At 45.6% G+C, this 18169-nt stretch overlaps 1 protein-coding gene across 3 annotated transcripts; it reads left to right on the top strand.

Annotated features, from left to right (window-relative positions):
- Positions 1-17: 17 nt before the first annotated feature.
- On the top strand, positions 18-17472 carry pisd (phosphatidylserine decarboxylase). Of its 3 annotated transcripts, XM_084001403.1 has the most exons (9): positions 18-76; positions 2957-3000; positions 4200-4336; positions 10086-10220; positions 11252-11353; positions 13486-13609; positions 14134-14274; positions 15178-15338; positions 16674-17472. In XM_084001403.1, the coding sequence occupies exons 1-9, from the start codon at positions 33-35 to the stop codon at positions 16986-16988; spliced, it is 1203 nt and encodes a 400-aa protein (XP_083857529.1). In that variant the 5' UTR covers positions 18-32; the 3' UTR covers positions 16989-17472. The 3 variants fall into 3 exon arrangements, with proteins under 3 accessions (XP_083857529.1, XP_083857530.1, XP_083857528.1); XM_084001404.1 differs by lacking the exons at positions 18-76; positions 2957-3000; positions 4200-4336 and adding exons at positions 8198-8326; positions 9821-9965; XM_084001402.1 differs by lacking the exons at positions 18-76; positions 2957-3000; positions 4200-4336 and adding exons at positions 8205-8586; positions 9821-9965.
- Positions 17473-18169: the final 697 nt, after the last annotated feature.

Here is an 18169-nt window from a genome sequence, read left to right as displayed (position 1 = left end):
ACCAACGTCCTGACGTCATTTCCGCAAACAACATGGCGGCGGCCTTGCGGTGTGTACGCCGCGGAGTGAGTTACAGGTTTTTATCTTTAATTTCTATCATTTTTACTGAAACATTACAATGTCGTCATGCGTCAGTGACGTGGTTCTTTCACCGTCGCGTGGCCCGAACCGTTACGACAGTGTGACGTATTGAACGTGTGCGGTGACGCGGTGACTGTGAGAGACAGTTTGACCCGGACCAACCAGACTTTGCTCTGAATGAGATCACGTTGTTATTTAACGTCTTTAAAAAAAAAAGCCACAAGGTGCGTTGACTGTGACGTCAGACAGGTGTGAGGTTCGGCTGCAGTTACGTCAGACGGTTCTGTCAGATTCACCTGCGTTTACGGTGTGAACAGGTGAATTTCACCTGAACCGCGTTTTATTATCATCATGTCACTGCTCATGTGTTGATACCAAGAACCAACCGACCCTGTTCTAGTTCTAATTCTCGATCTAGTTCTGGTTGTAGTTTTGTTTCTAGCTCTAGTTTCAGTTCTGGATTTGATTCGAGTTTAAGTTCTCGTTCTAGTTCTGGTTCTAGTTCTTGTTCTGGTGCTAGTCTTAGTCCTGGTCCTGGTTCTGGTTCAAGTTTTAGTTTGGGTTTTGTTCTAGGTTTGTTTTAATTCTTATTCTGGTTCTTGCCCTAGTTTTAGTTCTGGTTTTGGTTCTGGTTCTAGTTTTAGTTCTGATTCTCGTTCTAGTTTTAGTTCTTATTCTGGTTTGAGTTTAAAGGGGACATATTATGCAAAACTCACTTTTTCATTGTTTTAATATGTATGCGTATCCAGAGTGCCTCCTCACCCCTTAAACGTAAGTTTTGACAACTACGTCAACATTTTGTAAACTGCCATAGTCAGAAAATGTGTCTCTTAACAAGCCGTTTTAATTTCACCCGGCTTATTACATCACAAGCCGGGTGACAAGCCCTCGCTCCCATGGTTACCATGGTTACTATGGTTACCTCAGCTACCAGAGCGAAGGTTCTAAACCGACCATTTAGAGCAGGGCTGTGAAACTGGTGTGTAGAGAACCCAGCTGTGCTCAATCTGTTGGTTTTTCTGACCAAAGCACGTTACTGACATTAGCCTACTTTTAGACATCAAGGTACCATGTCAAGAAGCAGAAATGAGCATAATATGTCCCCTTTAAAGCAATTCTTACCGATCTGGCATTTCACTCAGCACAGCACAAACATTTGAAAATCAACAGCTCCACCTCCCTCACAAGTCCCACCCACCTCTCCCTCCTGCCCGTGCCCATAGATATAGTTATTGGTCTTTTAAAAAACTATTTATTTCCAAAAACCTTCTTGTAGTGTGTGTTGTGACTCTAGTCTCCTCTGCTCTCTGTGTCCTGCTAATGCTCTGGTGTCAATAAAGTTAGGTTTTTTTAAGCGTTCCTCCTGGTCGGGGTGTAGAGGAGGAGAGGGGTGCACAAAGTGATTACATATTAAGTAGGTTCGGGCACTCGTCAAATCTTATTAATCGGACCGAATAATATTATTGGTCAAACTTTTCTCAGAATTATATGAGAATGAAAAAATGACGAGTTTTTAACCCTGTTGGGTTTCTCTTACATTTTAATGTATCATCAGATTATTAATAGCATTTTAACTTAGACAAAGAAAGAAATGTGCAAAAGTTCCAGAAAGGTAAGAATAGCTTTAAATTCTGGTCTAGCTCTAGATTTAGTTCTGGTTCTGGTTCTAGTTCTAGTTTTGGTTTTGATTCTAGTTTTAGTTCTGGATCTGGTTCCTGTTCTAGTATTAGTTCTGGTTTTGGTGGTAGTCTTCGTCCTAGTTCTGGTTTTAGTTATAGTTCTGGTTCTAGCTCTAGTTCTGGCTCTTGTTCTGGTTCTAGTTTTAGTTCTGGTTCTGTTTGTTTCTCTGGTTCTGGTTCTGGTTGTAGCTCTAGTTTTAGTTCTGGTTTAAGCGCCGTGGACACTAGGAGCGGACGCCGGAGCTGTGACACAGTGCACCTACAGCCGATCCGCCGGCCGGGGCAGAGCCGCTAACGATTCCCATCCAGGCAGCTGTTAGCAGCCGTTAGCGGCAGGCAGCAGCCGGTGCTGATTGGTCGGGGAGCTGGTGGCCGGTGACGAAAGCGGCCACCAAAACGTCATCGACCACCATCTCAGCCAATAGAAAAATTTGATTGTAATAGCCGTGTTTCAACCCATAGAGGGCAGTCACTCTACATTTTTACTACAAAATACACCAAATTGATAGCCTGACAAGCCAGACTATAGCTATCACTAAAATGTCTAGTCCGGAAACGACCGGTAGACCTCAGCTCAATCCAGGGGGCGGGATGAAGGCTGTCTTTCAAACTGCCTCTGCACCAGTAGGGTAGCGCTACGACCAATCAGAGCAAAGAGCAGGATGTCGTTAGCCTGACAAGCCAATTAAAATGTATGTCGTCATGGCGTTAAGCCGCCCAACGACTCTCTAAACAGATAGAGCGCTGTGATTGGTGAACACAATCGGTGTTCGAGACTCAAAAAGTTCCTATGGCTCGTTTCTAGACCCACCTACGGAGCAAATATTTTTGCTGCCGCTAGGGGGGAGATAGATTTCTAGGCTACCAAATTGAAATATTTTGACTAAAATGTCAAAAGTTGGACCAGAATCAATCGACAACACTACTTCATACCCAAATATATTTGTTTTCAGCAGAAAAAAGTGGTTTAGGGGTTTAGTTGCTCTTTAAGTTTTGCTTGGTTCCAGTCTGGTTCTGGTTTTGTTTATTGCTCTGGTTCTGGTTCTGGTTCTGGTTCTGGTTCTGGTTCTGGTTCTGGTTCTGAGGTCGTCTCTCTCTCCGGTCACATTGATCAGCTGATTTGTCCGACTCTTTAAATTCCAGTCTCATATTTACACCTGAACCGCTGACGTGTGTTTGTGTGTTTGTGTTCACAGAGTTTTCCCTCTGAGCTGCAGCCAACAGCGCAGCCTGACCTCAGGTACATGACTCCTCCTCCTCTTCTTCCTCCTCCTCCTCTTCGTCGTCCTCCTCCTCCTGTTCTTCATCCTCCTCCTTCGTCTCCTCTTCCCCCTCCTCTTCCTCCTCCTTCTCCTCTTCCTCCTTCTCCTCCTCCTCTTCCTCCTCCTCCTCTTCCTCTTCCCCCTCCTCTTCCTCCTCCTCTTCCTCCTCCTCTTCCTCCTCTTCCTCTTCCCCCTCCTCTTCCTCCTTCTCCTCTTCCTCTTCCCCCTCCTCTTCCTCCTCCTTCTCCTCCTCCTCTTCCTCTTCCCCCTCCTCTTCCTCCTCCTTCTCCTCCTCCTCCTCTTCCTCCTCCTCCTCTTCCTCTTCCCCCTCCTCTTCCTCCTCCTTCTCCTCTTCCTCCTCTTCTTCCTCCTCCTCCTCCTCTCTCCTCCCCCTCTTCCTCCTCCTCCTCCTCCTCCACCTCCTCTTCTTCCTCCTCCTCCTTCTCCTCCTCCTCTTCCCCCTCTTCCTTCTCCTCCTCCTCTTCTTCCTCCTCCTCTTCCCCCCATCCTCCTCCTCCTCTTCCCCCTCCTCCTCTCTCCCCCCTCCTCCTCCTCCTCCTTCTTTTCCCGCTCCTCTTCCTCCTCCTCCTCCTTCTCCCTCCTCCTCCTCCTCCTCTTCCCGCTCCTCTTCCTCCTCCTCCTCCTCTTCCTCCTCCTCCTCCTTCTCCCTCCTCCTCCTCCTCTTCCCGCTCCTCTTCCTCCTCCTCCTCCTTTTCCTTCTCCTCCTCCTCTTCCTCCTCCTTCTCCTCTTCCTCCTTCTCCTCCTCCTCTTCCCCCTCCACTTCCTCTTCTTCCTCCTCTTCGTCCTCCTCCTCTTCCTCTTCCCCCTCCTCCTCCTTCTCCCCCCCTCCTCCTCCTCTTCCTCCTCCTCTTCCCCCTCCCCCTCCTCTTCCTCCTCCTTCTGCTCCTCCTCCTCTTCCTCCTCTTCGTCGTCCTCCTCTTCCTCCTCCTCCTCCTCTTCCCCCTCCTCTTCTTCCTCCTCTTCCTCTTCCTCCTCCTCCTCCTCCTTCTCCTCTTCCTCCTCTTCTTCCTCCTCCTCCTTCTCCTCCTCCTCTTCCTCCTCCTCCTTCTCCTCTTCCTCCTCTTCTTCCTTTTCCCCCTCTCTCCTCCTCCTCTTCCTCCCCCTCTTTCCCCTCCTCCTCCCCCCAGATTATTGATCAGCCTGTTCTCTCCTCAGGTCGCGGGCTGTGGCCCCGCCCCCGGCCCCTTCCCTTCCTGCTGGTGACGGGAGGCGGTTACCTAGGTTACCAGCACTACAGGAGGAAGGGCCAGCAGGAGGATGGAGCCCCGCCCCCTCTGGCCACGCCCACACAAGTAAGAGACAACGACGACACCCGCTGACTCCTCTAATCTGACTGAGGCTCTGATTGGCTCAGTAGGTGAAAGGTCACCGTGGCGACACACTGACCGGTCACAGCCACCACCTCACTCAGGCCACGCCCCCTCTGCCACGCCGTCTCACCTGCTGATTGGTCCGTTCGCCGTGGACATGGTGTGATGAGAGATCAAAGCTCTGACTCGCTCACTGTTTATTTGTTTAAGGTTGTTTATAAAACTGTTGCAGGTCGGTTGCATCAGCACATCTGGATCGGTCCAGATGAGGTGAAAGTTCAACTACAGAATGACATCATCAAAACTTTCCAAAACAAGTAGTAATCAACATTTATAATATAGAATACAATAAAGATAGAAGTGTAATAACAGATTATTGATACTCTTAAGTTAATAATGATAATAATAACATCATGTTCATGTGTGAAGCTGTAACTTCGTTCATTTCTTTCATGATGAAAACAGTGATTTATTAATTAGTTAAAGCTTCTATGTTTGAACTTAATACTTGATGAAGTAATAATTTGGTAATATATTATTATTATTATTATTATGGTTATTAATAACACAGAAGTCTTTCAAATGCCTGAGCTCTTAAATAAACACTGGATTTCACACAGTTTTTGGCTACAAAAACAGATATATATATATACAGCGGGGAAAATAAGTATTGAATGCGTCAATAGACTTGCATGGTGAGCAGCTAAGAGGCCATGGCGGTTAAATGCATTACTCACTGCACCTGCTAATTGCAGGTCTGTCTACAGCTCTGTCGGTGATCCTTGGTTCTTGGACGACTGTTTTCTGTTGATCTTGTGAACCTTTTCATAGACGTCAACTGGACTAAACCGGCTGATATTAATGAACACTGATAGGGGACAGGATTACTTTCTAAATACTGACAGACTCCAGCTGCTTTCTTGGCTTTCCATCTTTACCTTTTTGCACCTCCTCCTATTCTTCATGTGTTCAATACTTATTCCCTGTGTCATGTCACTTTATTACACATTACTTAATTTATGGACATAAATGTTTGGATTTCTTTGTATGTGTGCGTTACTTGGGTTGTTGCCGACATAATGGTGGAAATTTCATGTCAATAGCTCTATTAGAAATATATTTTCTGAGAAAAATGATTTGATGCGTTCAATACTTATTTTCCCCGCGGTATACACCTTTATTTACTTATTTCGGGCATGTCAATTAAATCATCATCATCACACTTCAAAGGGGTTCAAAAATGGCCGTTTGTCCTGTTGGTCACGCCTCCTTCTACGAGTTTCCACGAGTTGCCGCATGAGTTTACCCGAGTAAGGAAAACGAATTTGATTGGTCGTTATCGAGCGGGCGGGATATTCAATGTTTGGGGCGAGACCGAGCTCGGTGTGTGTGTGTGTGTGTCTCAGACGTTTGATTGACGGATGACGGATCCAATATCAGTGGCTGATGAATCGTGAGCAACGCTGACGTATAATCCGTGCGGCTGTATTATCCAATGCGAAAAAAAATACCACACTTTCATCCCGGATTTACTTGAAAATAGAATTTTGCACAAAGTTTGGGCTACATCGTCTGATAGATGAGTTATTACACTAATGTTAGGACCCACAGTTGACTCAAATTCAATTTTCTACAGCTTTAAGACCTTGTCATCACTAATTGTCATGTGCCGGTGGTGCTTACTCATCCCAACCATGGGTAAATCCTGTGTATCTACTTAAAGAACACCTGAAAGCAACTGTCCTAATTGACCTAATGAAGAGCACAATGATCAAAACGTTGTCTTGTTTTTATGTAGTCCTCTAATAGAATGTATGTACAGTGTAGCGAGTCCCCCTCTTCTCTTTGTTGTTTACCTCCCGGGACTCAGTACCTGGCTACACTCTGGATGTGCTTGAGCCTTTTTTTTGTTCAATGGGCCAATTTGCTAGCCTGACAAGCCAGACTATATAATTAACATATCTAGTCTGGCAACGACCGGTAGACCTCGGCTCAATCCAGGGGGCGGGATGAAGGCTGTCTTTCAAACTGCCTCTGCACGCGATAGGGTAGTGCTACGACCAATCAGAGCAAAGAGCAGGATGACGTTAGCCTGACAAGCCAATTAAAATGTATGTCGTCATCGCGTTAAGCCGCCCAACGACTCTCTAAACAGATAGAGCGCTGTGATTGGTGAACACAAACGGTGTTCGGGGCTCAAAAAGTTCCTATGGCTCGTTTCTAGACCCACCTACGGAGCAAAGAGATTTGCTGCCGCTAGGGTGCGTCTAGATTTCTAAGCTACCAATTTGCCAAAAATGTTGAACTATCCCTTTAAATACAAATATAACACATTCATTACTTATTTTCCCCCACTGTATACGGTATATACACCCTATCTCTATGTATAAATGATGATAAATTATCCAGTAAATTCACAGTAAGCGATCCGGTCGTTTTGGCTAACTTCTTGTCAGCCGATGGAGTTAGCAGTCCCCGCCCTTGTCCCTACGTCACCACATTCACACACAGAGAGGACTGCCCCTTTATTCCGTTCTCTCTCCTCATTGGATAAAGGTTGTAGGATACAAGGAAAGTTTTCTCCTCGGCTTACAGCAGAGCAGAGTGACTGACAGACCCGTGTTTCAGACCAAACACTCTATAGAAGTGATTGCTGTCGGAAGATACAACTATTTAAAGGGACAACGAGGAGTTTCTATTTGGTTATTTAAAAGTCTCACGTTAATGTGGATGAATCTACGTTACCACTTGTTAATGGGCCCATTTTTGATAAATATATCGTTTTGTCTCTATCGTTATTTTGTTATTATTAGTGGTGGCGGAAATGCTGGTTGAGCCGACCAGCGTTTCTTTACTTTCGGTTTCGTGGCGAGTCATGAGAATAACGCCGCCGAATCGCCGTTTATGGTCGGAACTACGACGGTATGTGATCGTCTTCAAACCTCTGACTTTAATTCTTGATGAATGAAAACATGAGTCTGTCTTGCGCCGGTCAAAGAATTTCACGGTGCGCGCGGAGGCTCATAAATGTAGTGTGAAAACGCTTCGCTTTTCCAAAACTCCTCGTTGTCCCTTTAAGACTTATATTAAAGCAGAAGTAAGCGATCCGGTCGTTTTGGCTAATGCTGCGTTCCAGGCAGGCTTTTGAAACCGTAAATTACAGCTTCATGTCACAACTTACGACTTTGTAGCGTTCCAGGCAACCCACTCGTGTTTTTCCGACCTGTTTTACCTGTGAAAGTCACTATAACGGCCACTCGTAACTTCCGACCCGTGAACTCGTACCAGATCGAACTGGTACGACTTCACAGGTCGGAAAAACATGAGTTACGGGCTGCCTTGAACGCACCATAACAGTCCTCGTCCCTATGTCACCACATTCAGGCGCATCCCTTGGCTGCACACACAGCCCTGCATGCCGTTCTCTCTCCTCATTGGATAAAAACTGTAGGATACGAGAAAAGTTTTCTCCTCGGCTTACAGCAGAGCAGAGTGACTGACAGACCCGTGTTTCGGTCCAAACACTCTATGTAAGTGATTGCTGTCGGAAGATATAACTATTTAAGACTTAAATATTCCGCTTACTTCTGCTTTAACACCATAACTCTATGTATAAATTATGATAAATTCTCCAGTAAATTCACAGTGTCAGGGAATTAAATAGATTGTTATCATAATTATTAGTCCATAAATACCCACTAATTTCGACATAATTCAAAGCCACAGACTGTAGGCCTATTAAAAAAAACATTTGTTTATAGGCCAGCAGAGGGGGGGCGGGGCTCTGCCGGTTTATCCCCGCCCCCTCCATCTGGTCACTTCTGCTCTCTCTCCCTCCTCTCTCTTCCTCTCCGTCATCTCTCTCTCTTCCTCTTCTTCTCCTCTGCGCCCTCGAGCCGACCGGATGTGTTCTCCGCCGTCTCCCTCCTCCTCTGCGTCTCGGTCTCCGGCCGCGGCGGACGCGCGCACATGGTGAGGTTCTTGTCCCGTCGCCCTGGAGACGGCGGCGGCGGCAGCGGCGCTTTGTCCCGTCGCCCTGGAGACGGCGGCGGTGGCGGTGGTAACCATGGCGGTAACCGGCGGTCGCGCGACCTGCTGCGGCAGGTGAAGCGGAGAGGCCGCGCGACCGACGGAGAGAGAGAGAGCGAGAGAGACGGAGGAGGAGGAGGAGGAGGAGGAGGAGGAGGAGGAGGAAGGAGGGGGGTGAGGACGAGAGCGACAGCACGATTCAGGTGGGAGAGGGAGAGGGGGAGGGAGGGGGAGAGGGAGAGGGGGGAGTAGCGGTGTATGTGATGAAAGGAGGGAGAGAGAGAAAGAGAGAGAGATGACAACTAGGGGGTGAGAGACATTAGAATAAATAGATAGAGAGAGAGAGAGAGAGACAGGAAGAGGGGGAGGGGGAGAGGGAGGGGGGGTTAGAGGAGATTACCGTGTGTGTGTGTGTGTGTGTGTTCGTATGTTCCTGTGTGTTCGTGTGTGCGGGTTCCATGGCAACAGCTAGCGTAGCAGGTCAGGTATTTTAGCCTCTAGCCTAGCTTAGCCTGTTTCCTCTTGATCCTGTGCTAACCCAGTTAGTCTAGTGACCAGGTCCAGGTCCAGCCCCCCTTCACACACACACACACACACACACACATAGACACACACACACACACACACACACACACACACACACACACACACACACACACACACACACACACACACACACACACACACACACACGCACACACACACACACTTCCAGACCTAATGAATATAGCATGATAGCATTACTGATAGCATTAATGGAGATTTGGTGCATTAGCATCTTGGCTGTATTATCATCCCCTCCTCTCTCACACACACACACACACACACACACACACACATGCGCGCACACACACACACACACACACACACACACACACACACACACTTCCAGACCTAATGAATATAGCATGATAGCATTACTGATAGCTTTAATGGAGATTTGGTGCATTAGCATCTTGGCTGTGTTATCATCCCCTCCTCTCTCTCACACACACACACACACATGCGCGCACACACACACGCACACCTGAACCCGAACCCAGCTCCTCCTCCTCCTCACACACACACACACACACACACACACACACACACACACGCACACCTGAACCCAGCTCCTCCTCCTCCTCCTCCTCCTCCTCACGCACACACACACGTCCGTGCAGCTTAAGTTGGCAGCTTGTTGAGTCACGTGATGATGAGTCGTCCACTTGATTCAAAGATTAATCACTCATAGTAATTGATTATCTATACTAACAGATCCCTGACTAATCAAATGAAGCAGCTCATGGTTCGTTAGCATCATTGTTGTTTACTGTAGATTTGCTGCATTAGCGTCTCTGCTGTGTTATCATCCACTACACACACACACACCAGGCGCCTCCTCCTCTTCCTCTTCCTCCTCCTCCTCACGCTCTCGTTAAATCTCGTCACGATCAGGCTGCAGGTTCCTCGTCTGGCTCTCCGTCACCGTCTGAGCGCGATCAGCGGCGGCGTGTGTCGTCCGGCCACATGGCGCCGTCGGCCAATCACCTTCCTCTGCTACGTCCTGTCCATCAGCGCTCTGAGGCCGCTGGCCAGTCGGGTAAGAGCGGGATGGAAACGACCAAACATGGACATCCTCCTGTCTCTCTTCTCTTCCTCCTCCTCTTCCTCTTCCTCTCAGGTGTCGGTGTTGACCTGTAATACCCGTCTCGTCCCACAGGTGGCGTTGTACCGCTCCTTCCCGACGCGCCTCCTCTCCCGAGCGTGGGGTCGTCTGAACGGCGTGGAGCTTCCCAACTGGCTGCGCAAACCCGTCTACTCGCTCTACATCTGGACCTTTGGAGTCAACATGCAGGTGAGGATCAGGAAGTCGGACCTCTATCTAATCACCCGTCACCCGATGAAAATCTTTACGCACAGACTCACTGAGTCCGATCAAACCTGTTCTGAAAACTTTAAAGGTCCAGTGTGTAATAATTGTCAAGGTTTATTGGCAAAATCTGAATCTACTACCCATGAATATATTTGTATAAGTGTATAGTCGCTATAAAATAAAATCTGTTTGGGTTTCGTAGCCTTATAATTATTATTTTATATATATATTTATACATATAACAAAGGTCTTGCTTTAGAGAGTGTCGCCATCTTGTGCCGCCATGTTTGTATGGCAGCCTGAACGGAAAAACTTTTTTGAGAAATTTTACCACTTTTCTAGAAAAATATAACTTTTATTTTATTTTAGCAATTTTACCACTTTTTTTTGAGAAATTTTACCACTTTTTTCTCGAAAATTATAACTTTTATTTTATTTTATTTTATTTTAGAAATTTTACCACTTTTTCTAGAAATTCTAACTTTTATTTTATTTTATTTTATTTTAGAAATGTAACCGCTTTTTTCCAGAAAATTATAACTTTTCTTTTTTCTTTTTTAGAAATGTTACCACTTTTTTCTAGAAAAATATAACTTTCATAAAATGTATTTTAGAAATTTTACCACTTTTTTCTTGAAAATTATAACTTTTAGTTATTTTTTTTTAGAAATATTACCACTTTTTTGTCCTTGATGTAAAAAAGTTTGAGAACCACTGGTTTAGATCTTCACCTCATCGCTCCAAGCTCCTGAAATACTCCCAGTCGTGGTAAACAAGTTATTTTGTCCTCGGAGGCCACCGTCACTTTGCCGACGGGAGGGGTGAGTGTGAGTGAGTGAGCGCTGCAAACTAGAATCTGAACGATAGATGATAGATTCCTCCCATTTTACACACTGGACCTTTAATGACGGACGAAAGTGAAAAAAAACAATGCACTCTGTGTACAAAGGCCATGAGGGGCGACCTCCTCAGGGTCACAGGGGTCACGCCTCCATATCTGTGTCGTCCAATAGGAGGCGGCGGTGGAGGACTTGCATCACTACAGGAACCTTGGTGAATTTTTCCGTCGACGACTCAAACCAGCAGCCAGACCGGTCTGCACCGCCTCCTGCCTGGTAACTCCTCCCTCTCCTCCCTCCTCCCCCTCCTCTTCCTCCTCTTCCTCCCTCCTCCTGCTCAGTTGTTTCAGACTCAGGGCCTGTCCCAATATGCACACTCGATCACACTTACACACTTGGGCACTTGGCGTGCGCGTTCATGGGCTTAGTGTCAGTGCGCAAGTGTGTCCCATTTCTCCAACGACCGAAAGTGCAGCGCGCTTGATTTGCACTTTACCCACACTTATGACCGCATCCGAGCGGTATTTGGCCAAGTATAAATCCCACAATGCACCACGGTGAAGTCCGCCGTCACCGGGAGCCACAAGCCCGTTTAGGAAATGCGATTGAATTAATCTCAATAAAATGAAATTAACTTTCTATCTCATAATTATGACTTTTTAATGTCATATTTTATATTCATCATGCTCTGTTCATGTTTTTATTTTATTTTTTTCGTTTTTCTTGTTTGTTTTATTTACTTACAGAGTTGGGCTTATAAATTTATGATTTGAATCTTGCGCATAGAGACACTTTTGGAGTAGATGAGACTGTGATCCAGCAGCACCGTCTATTAAAACTGTTGCTGTGCTGTGTGTGTGTGTGTGTGTGTCGTAGTTGTGTTAGTGTGCGCAATGGCACAGGCTGCACTTGTGAAGTGTGTCCCGATTGCTTTTAAATATCCCCCCACACGCTTGGCCACTTAATCCATACTTGCACACAGGGTTCAAACTTAACTTTTTTGCTCACTGGCCAACTGGCTAGTGAGCTTTAAAAATCTACTGGCCAGAAAGATTTTTTACTGGCCAAAAATGATGTATAGCTGTTTTGTATATTTTTCATTGTGTTGAACTGTTATAATACACTCATAAGCATTTTAACACATATCATAGCTATTAGCATATTTTTGTTTGGAATAAAGGAGTCAAGTTTGCCTTTTTTTTCCCTAAAAGGTTTATTTTAGGGATGCACATGGCCGTTTCTAAGGCTTATTGAGCGAAGTTAGAGTGAACAGCTCTGAACCATTAACCTATAACAAGAACTTGACCGAATAATACTATCAGTTAATTATATTTTTTTTTATTAGCTCCGTATGTCGTCAACTCATGGGGGCGTGTCGACACATGCAAAGTTCCACTGCCTTCAATTTAGTAGCTAAAAGTTTCACAGGAGGACTGACACTGTGCACCATGAAGGAAGATCAGACAATAAATGAAGCTACACGGACATAGATGTGCATCACCTGTAACAACGGCGCTGAAAAAAAAAAAAAAAAGAGGTCGCAGCTCTCCTGCAGCTCCACAGAGGAGCTGTCAGAGGAGCTCTGCTGTTCCTCTCTCTTCAGTCTGGTGTTTGGCTGCACTTTCAATAAGAAAAGTTCCATATGAGCGCGATCAGCTGAGACAGAGCACAATGGATGTGGCATTGATCAGATATCGCAGCGCACATGTTTATTTAACGGCCAAAAAAAAAAAAAAAATCGGAGCGATGTTTTTTTGCCGTTAAATAAACATGTGCGCTGCGATATCTGATCAATGCCACATCCTTTGTGCTCTGTCTCAGCTGATCGCGCTCATATGGAACTTTTCTTATTGAAAGTGCAGCCAAACACCAGACTGAAGAGAGAGGAACAGCAGCTCCTCTGTGGAGCTGCAGGAGAGCTGCGACGTCTTTTTATTTTTTTATTGCAGCGCTGTTATTACAGGTGATGCACATCTATAATTGATCCATGTTAAATACACACGTGCGCCGCCAGCGTTGTAATCGGTCACAAATCATTGCCATATGTTGTCATGTTGTGAGCTTGAAGGTCTGCATGACACCCGGCTCACAACCCAAGCGTCACAGCCGGGTCGGGTGAAACAGTAACAACAACGACGTAGTTTTTTTTTTCACTCGCCAGAGTGGCCAGTCAGCCGGCTTCCTTTACTCGCCAAAGCATCAAAGTTAGTCGCCACTGGCGACTGGCGACCGCTAATTTTGAACCATGCTTGCACACTATACGCAAATACACGTTCCGCCGGCAAAACGTCACCAAAGTGTGTGCGTAACCAAGCGCACTGTGCCAAGTGTGGAGAAATGGGACAGGCCCTCAGTTTCATGGTGGGAGGGGTCAACGCTCAGGTGTGTGTGTGTCCGTCTGTCCTCAGGTGTCTCCCGCTGACGGGAAGATCCTCCACTTCGGTCGGGTGAAGAACTCGGAGGTGGAGCAGGTGAAGGGCGTCACCTACAGTCTGGAGAACTTCCTGGGTCCACAGAAGGGGCGTGGCGATGGTAAGGACACCCCCCCCCCAACACCCTCCACTTTCACTTTTCACAGCAAGTGGCAAGGCTGTACTTGTTCTCCAGCTCTGATAATCCCAAAAAAAACTAAAATATCTCTTAAAAAAGGAAGGAAGCTCCTCAAAAAGGCACCTAACTCATAAATAACTTTTAGTTTATCAGCTTGTAGTAATGTTTGAATTAGTTCAAACATAGACGGACGATTTACATAACACTTTGGCAGATATTTTTCTCTGAAATTCATTTTAGTTGTATTCTTACACTCAAACAAAATGTGGAACTCACTGCCCAAGACAGTTATCAACACAAAGATTACAAAACCTCTGGCTTCTGTCTTTATACCTTTATACCTTCCAATGACTTTTGGGATTCTGGTGTTATTCAGTTTAAACTCTCTATATAGATATCACATGATGTCATACTACTAAGTTCAGTTTTCCATGTTTGTAGTTGTGGTTTAGTTCATTATTAATAAACTGCGATGAGACTCACCTGTGTTGTCGTTGTGTCCTTAGACTCCGCCCCCTTCAGGGACCTCCTCCTGTCCTCCCCGGAGAACGACCTGTTCCACGTCGTCGTCTACCTGGCTCCGGGCGACTATCACTGTTTCCATTCGCCTGCAGACTGGAAGGTGGAGCTGCGACGGCATTTCCCAGGTGAGAGTCTGTCTCTTTCTGTCGCACCGTAAAACTACGTGAACGTAAAGTTGTGGCTAAGAAAATCTGACCTGAGACCATCACTGTATTCAGTATAGTCCTCATAATAATCGTGTGGCTTGATATTTACATTATTTCTCCTCAGCTAAAAAGAAAAGATGATTTTATATAAAATCTAAACCATATTTAAAGGGATAGTTCAACATTTTGGCAAAGTGGCCCATTGCCATAATCCCTATAGTCATAGCAGTAGGTTCGTTACCTTTAATTGTCGGTGCAAGTTGTTTTTAGAACGGCAGAGCAGAGCCGTGAGCTGCTCAGAGCTACGCTACGGAGGCTAATGGGATTTCTTGGTTTCCCTCATCAAACTCATCAAATACACAATCCAACAACTCCACAACGCTCTGGTGGACAAGTTGTGACCTGCACATTCACCACGCTATGAGATAATAACAGAATGTTACCAGACAGAGTTGTTTTAGAGGGAAATACAGAGACTGCTTGATGAAAAACTGTCCCTGAAGGCAACGCACATCAGCGGTTTTGCATGAATTTGCCTCTAAAACAACTCTGTCTCGTAACGTTCTGTTATTATCTCATAGCGTGGTGAATGTGCAGGTCACAACTTGTCCACCAGAGCGTTGTGGAGTTGTTGGATTGTGTATTTGATGAGTTTGATGAGGGAAACCAAGAAATCCCATGAGCCTCCGTAGCGTAGCTCTGAGCAGCTCACGGCTCTGCTCCACCGTTCTAAAAATAGCTTGCACCGACAAATAATGGTAACGGACCTACTGCTATGACTATAGGGATTATGACAATGGGCCAAATTGCCAAAATGTTTAACTATCCCTTTAATACTCACTGAACTCTCTCTCTCTCTCTCTCTCTCTCTGTCCTCGTTAGGCTCGTTAATGTCCGTTAACCCCGGCGTGGCCCGTTGGGTCAAAGAGCTCTTCTGCCTTAACGAGCGTGTGGCGCTCACCGGCCAATGGCAGCACGGCTTCTTCTCGTTGACGGCGGTCGGAGCCACGAATGTGGGATCAATCCGTGTTTACTTCGACCAGGTGAGTTTGTTGTTCTGTATCCGAACAGACTTGTTGCCTGCCGGTGATCGCAGGTTCAAGTCCCGACTGACTCAATCTTTGTCCTCTTTAGCAAAAAAAAGACGTAAAATCCCCCAAAATAACTTGTTTACAGGAGTTTAAAGGGATAGTTCACCCAAAATTCAAATTGCACTCATTATCTACTCACCCTCATGTGGACTAAGGGCTGGGAGAAGTTTCAGAGTCCTCCGTGGCTTCTCTGAGTTACAGGGGGTCTCGGCGTAGCAGTGCATGTCCATATGACGGTTGCAAATGGATACCAACTGTCTTCGTAACAAAAAGACACACCAATTTGATTTGCGCCGGCGTCAGTGCTATTGCTGATGCCGGCGCAAATCGCGCGAGATTTGGACGAACCGGGAAGAGGAGCTTCCGCTACAAACAAGCTTAAAATATAGACTTATTTCATTTTTTTCGGAACAATTTCGCATTTCGGGGCTTCAATACAAGACGGACATTACATACGAGCACTATGGAGGTATTTGGATGTTTTTTGGTGTGTCTTTTTGTTACGAAGACAGTTGGTATCCATTTGCAACCGTCATATGGACATGCACTGCTACGCCGAGACCCCCTGTAACTCAGAGAAGCCACGGAGGACTCTGAAACTTCTCCCAGCCCTTAGTCGACATGAGGGGGAGTAGATAATGAGTGAAATTTCAATTTTGGGTGAACTATCCCGTTAAAGCAGAAGTAAGCGATCCGGTCGTTTTGGCTAATGCTGCGTTCCAGGCAACCCACTCGTGTTTTTCCGACCTGTTTTACCGGTGAAAGTCACTATAACGGCCACTCGTAACTTCCGACCCGTGAACTCGTACCAGATCGAACTGGTACGACTTCACGGTCGGAAAAATACGAGTTACAGGTTGCCTTGAACGCACCATAACAGTCCTCGTCCCTACGTCACCACATTCATGGCGTTCCTTGGCTGCACACACAGCCCTGCATGCCGTTCTCTCTCCTCATTGGATAAAAACTGTAGGATACGATAAAAGTTTTCTCCTCGGCTCAGAGCAGAGCAGAGTGACTGACAGACCCGTGTTTCAGTCCAAACACTCTATGTAAGTGATTGCTGTCGGAAGATATAACTATTTAAGACTTATATTAACACAAATATATCACTTACTTCTGCTTTAACAAAAAAAAGGCGTGATATCCCAAAAAATAAGTTGTTTACAGGAGTTTAACGAACAAAAACGTGTATTTACCTGTTTTTGGATGTGTTGTGGTGGTGTCATGGATCAAACTATGACCTCATTGGCGTTAATATGACATCATCAATGTTGAATTCCCCAGGAGCTGCACACCAACGCCCCTCGCTACAGCAAAGGCTCCTTCTACGACCGCAGCTACAGCGCCGCGAGCGAGGCGGTGTTGAAGGTGAAGGCAGGGGAGAGCGGCGGCAGCAGCGGTGGCAGCGTTGGCGGCGACATGTTTGCGGACGGCGTTGGAGGGGGCGTGGCCTTACAGCGAGGCGAGGCGGTCGGGGAGTTCAACCTGGGCTCCACCATCGTCCTGCTGTTCGAGGCGCCGGCCGACTTCAGCTTCGACCTGCAGCCGGGACAGCGAATCAGAGTGGGGGAGGGGCTCGGCGGGCTCGGCAGCCTCTGATTGGTTGGCCCGGATGACGATGATGATGACACGACAGGATTTTTAAGTTGGCGGCGGCATGTTGTTGCTCTGTAATCGGACACTTGGAGGACATGTTTTTTTTTTTTTATGACTCAAACTCCCAGAATGCCTTGTGCCTCATGGCAGGGAACACGCCAAACTCTCTCTCTTTCTCTCTCTCTCTCTCTTTCTCTCTGTGTTTGAATGTTTCTGTTTCTGTTTCTGACGCGAACCAATCAGAGCAGTCGGAGCCGTCGGCTGATTGGTGGAGACCGACCAGGATCAGATGTTTGTGATTGGTCAGAATGAAACATCGTGAATTAATTATTATTATTATTCATTGTTCAGTTTTTTCTTTTTGTCCAAATGTGTTGTTAACGTGTTATTTAACATGTTAACGTGTTAGTAACATGATTTTAATGAATTATGAATACATTTTTCCATATTTTTGTTTATTTGAATATATTAAAGAGTTATTACTATGTTATTGATTTGATCTTTTATCTTGAGCATTGATATCAGTAATAATATCAGAGGTAATCAATACGTCACTGATGATGTCATCGTGCCGTAAACACACTTCAGTTTCGTGTTTATTTTATTTTAACATTTTATATCAATTCAAACAAAGTAATTTACATTTAACACGATCAAACAACCGCAGCAGCACACTGATTGGTCAAGTTGAAGTAGCCCCGCCCCCCTTTTTTTTTACTCCTAGCCCCGCCCTGGGCAGCAGAACCAGCAGCACAGCCAATAGGACGCCGGCGGGCAGCAGTTGCTGTAACGATAACATGATTTTAACAAGTTATGAATACTTTTTTTTTCATATTTTTGTTTATTTGAATATATTAAAGAGTTATTACTATGTTATTTATTATTGACTTTTATCCTGAGCATTGATATTAGTAATAATATCACATGATCCTATCAGAGGTAATCAATACGTCACTGATGATGTCATCGTGTTGTAAACAGTAGGGGTGGGGAAAAAAATCGATTCACATAAATATCGCAATATCTTTTTGGACGATTTTTAAATCGATAATTTTTCAAAAATCAATTAAACTTTTTTTATTTATTTTTTTTATTATTCTTAAAAAAATTTTTTTTTTTTAAATATTGTGCAATGTGCATTTGTTAGCCTTTTTTACATACAGAGAGTACAGGTTTTGAAAAGG

This window comes from Trachurus trachurus, assembly GCF_905171665.1.
Source record: "Trachurus trachurus genome assembly, contig: scaffold_125_arrow_ctg1, whole genome shotgun sequence".
NCBI classification, from domain to species: Eukaryota; Metazoa; Chordata; class Actinopteri; order Carangiformes; family Carangidae; genus Trachurus; species Trachurus trachurus.
Note: the sequence above shows the minus strand (reverse complement) of the source record. Positions and strands in the feature narration are given on the sequence as shown.

What these genes read in the sequence shown, in the direction of transcription:
- pisd (XM_084001402.1), top strand. Translation starts at nt 8,324, where the DNA reads ATGGTGAGGTTCTTGTCCCGTCGCCCTGGAGACGGCGGCGGCGGCAGC. An exon ending in TCTGCACCGCCTCCTGCCTG is followed by an intron (nt 11,354 to 13,485) that starts GTAACTCCTCCC and finishes GTCTGTCCTCAG; the next exon opens with GTGTCTCCCGCTGACGGGAA. An exon ending in GCTGCGACGGCATTTCCCAG is followed by an intron (nt 14,275 to 15,177) that starts GTGAGAGTCTGT and finishes TGTCCTCGTTAG; the next exon opens with GCTCGTTAATGTCCGTTAAC.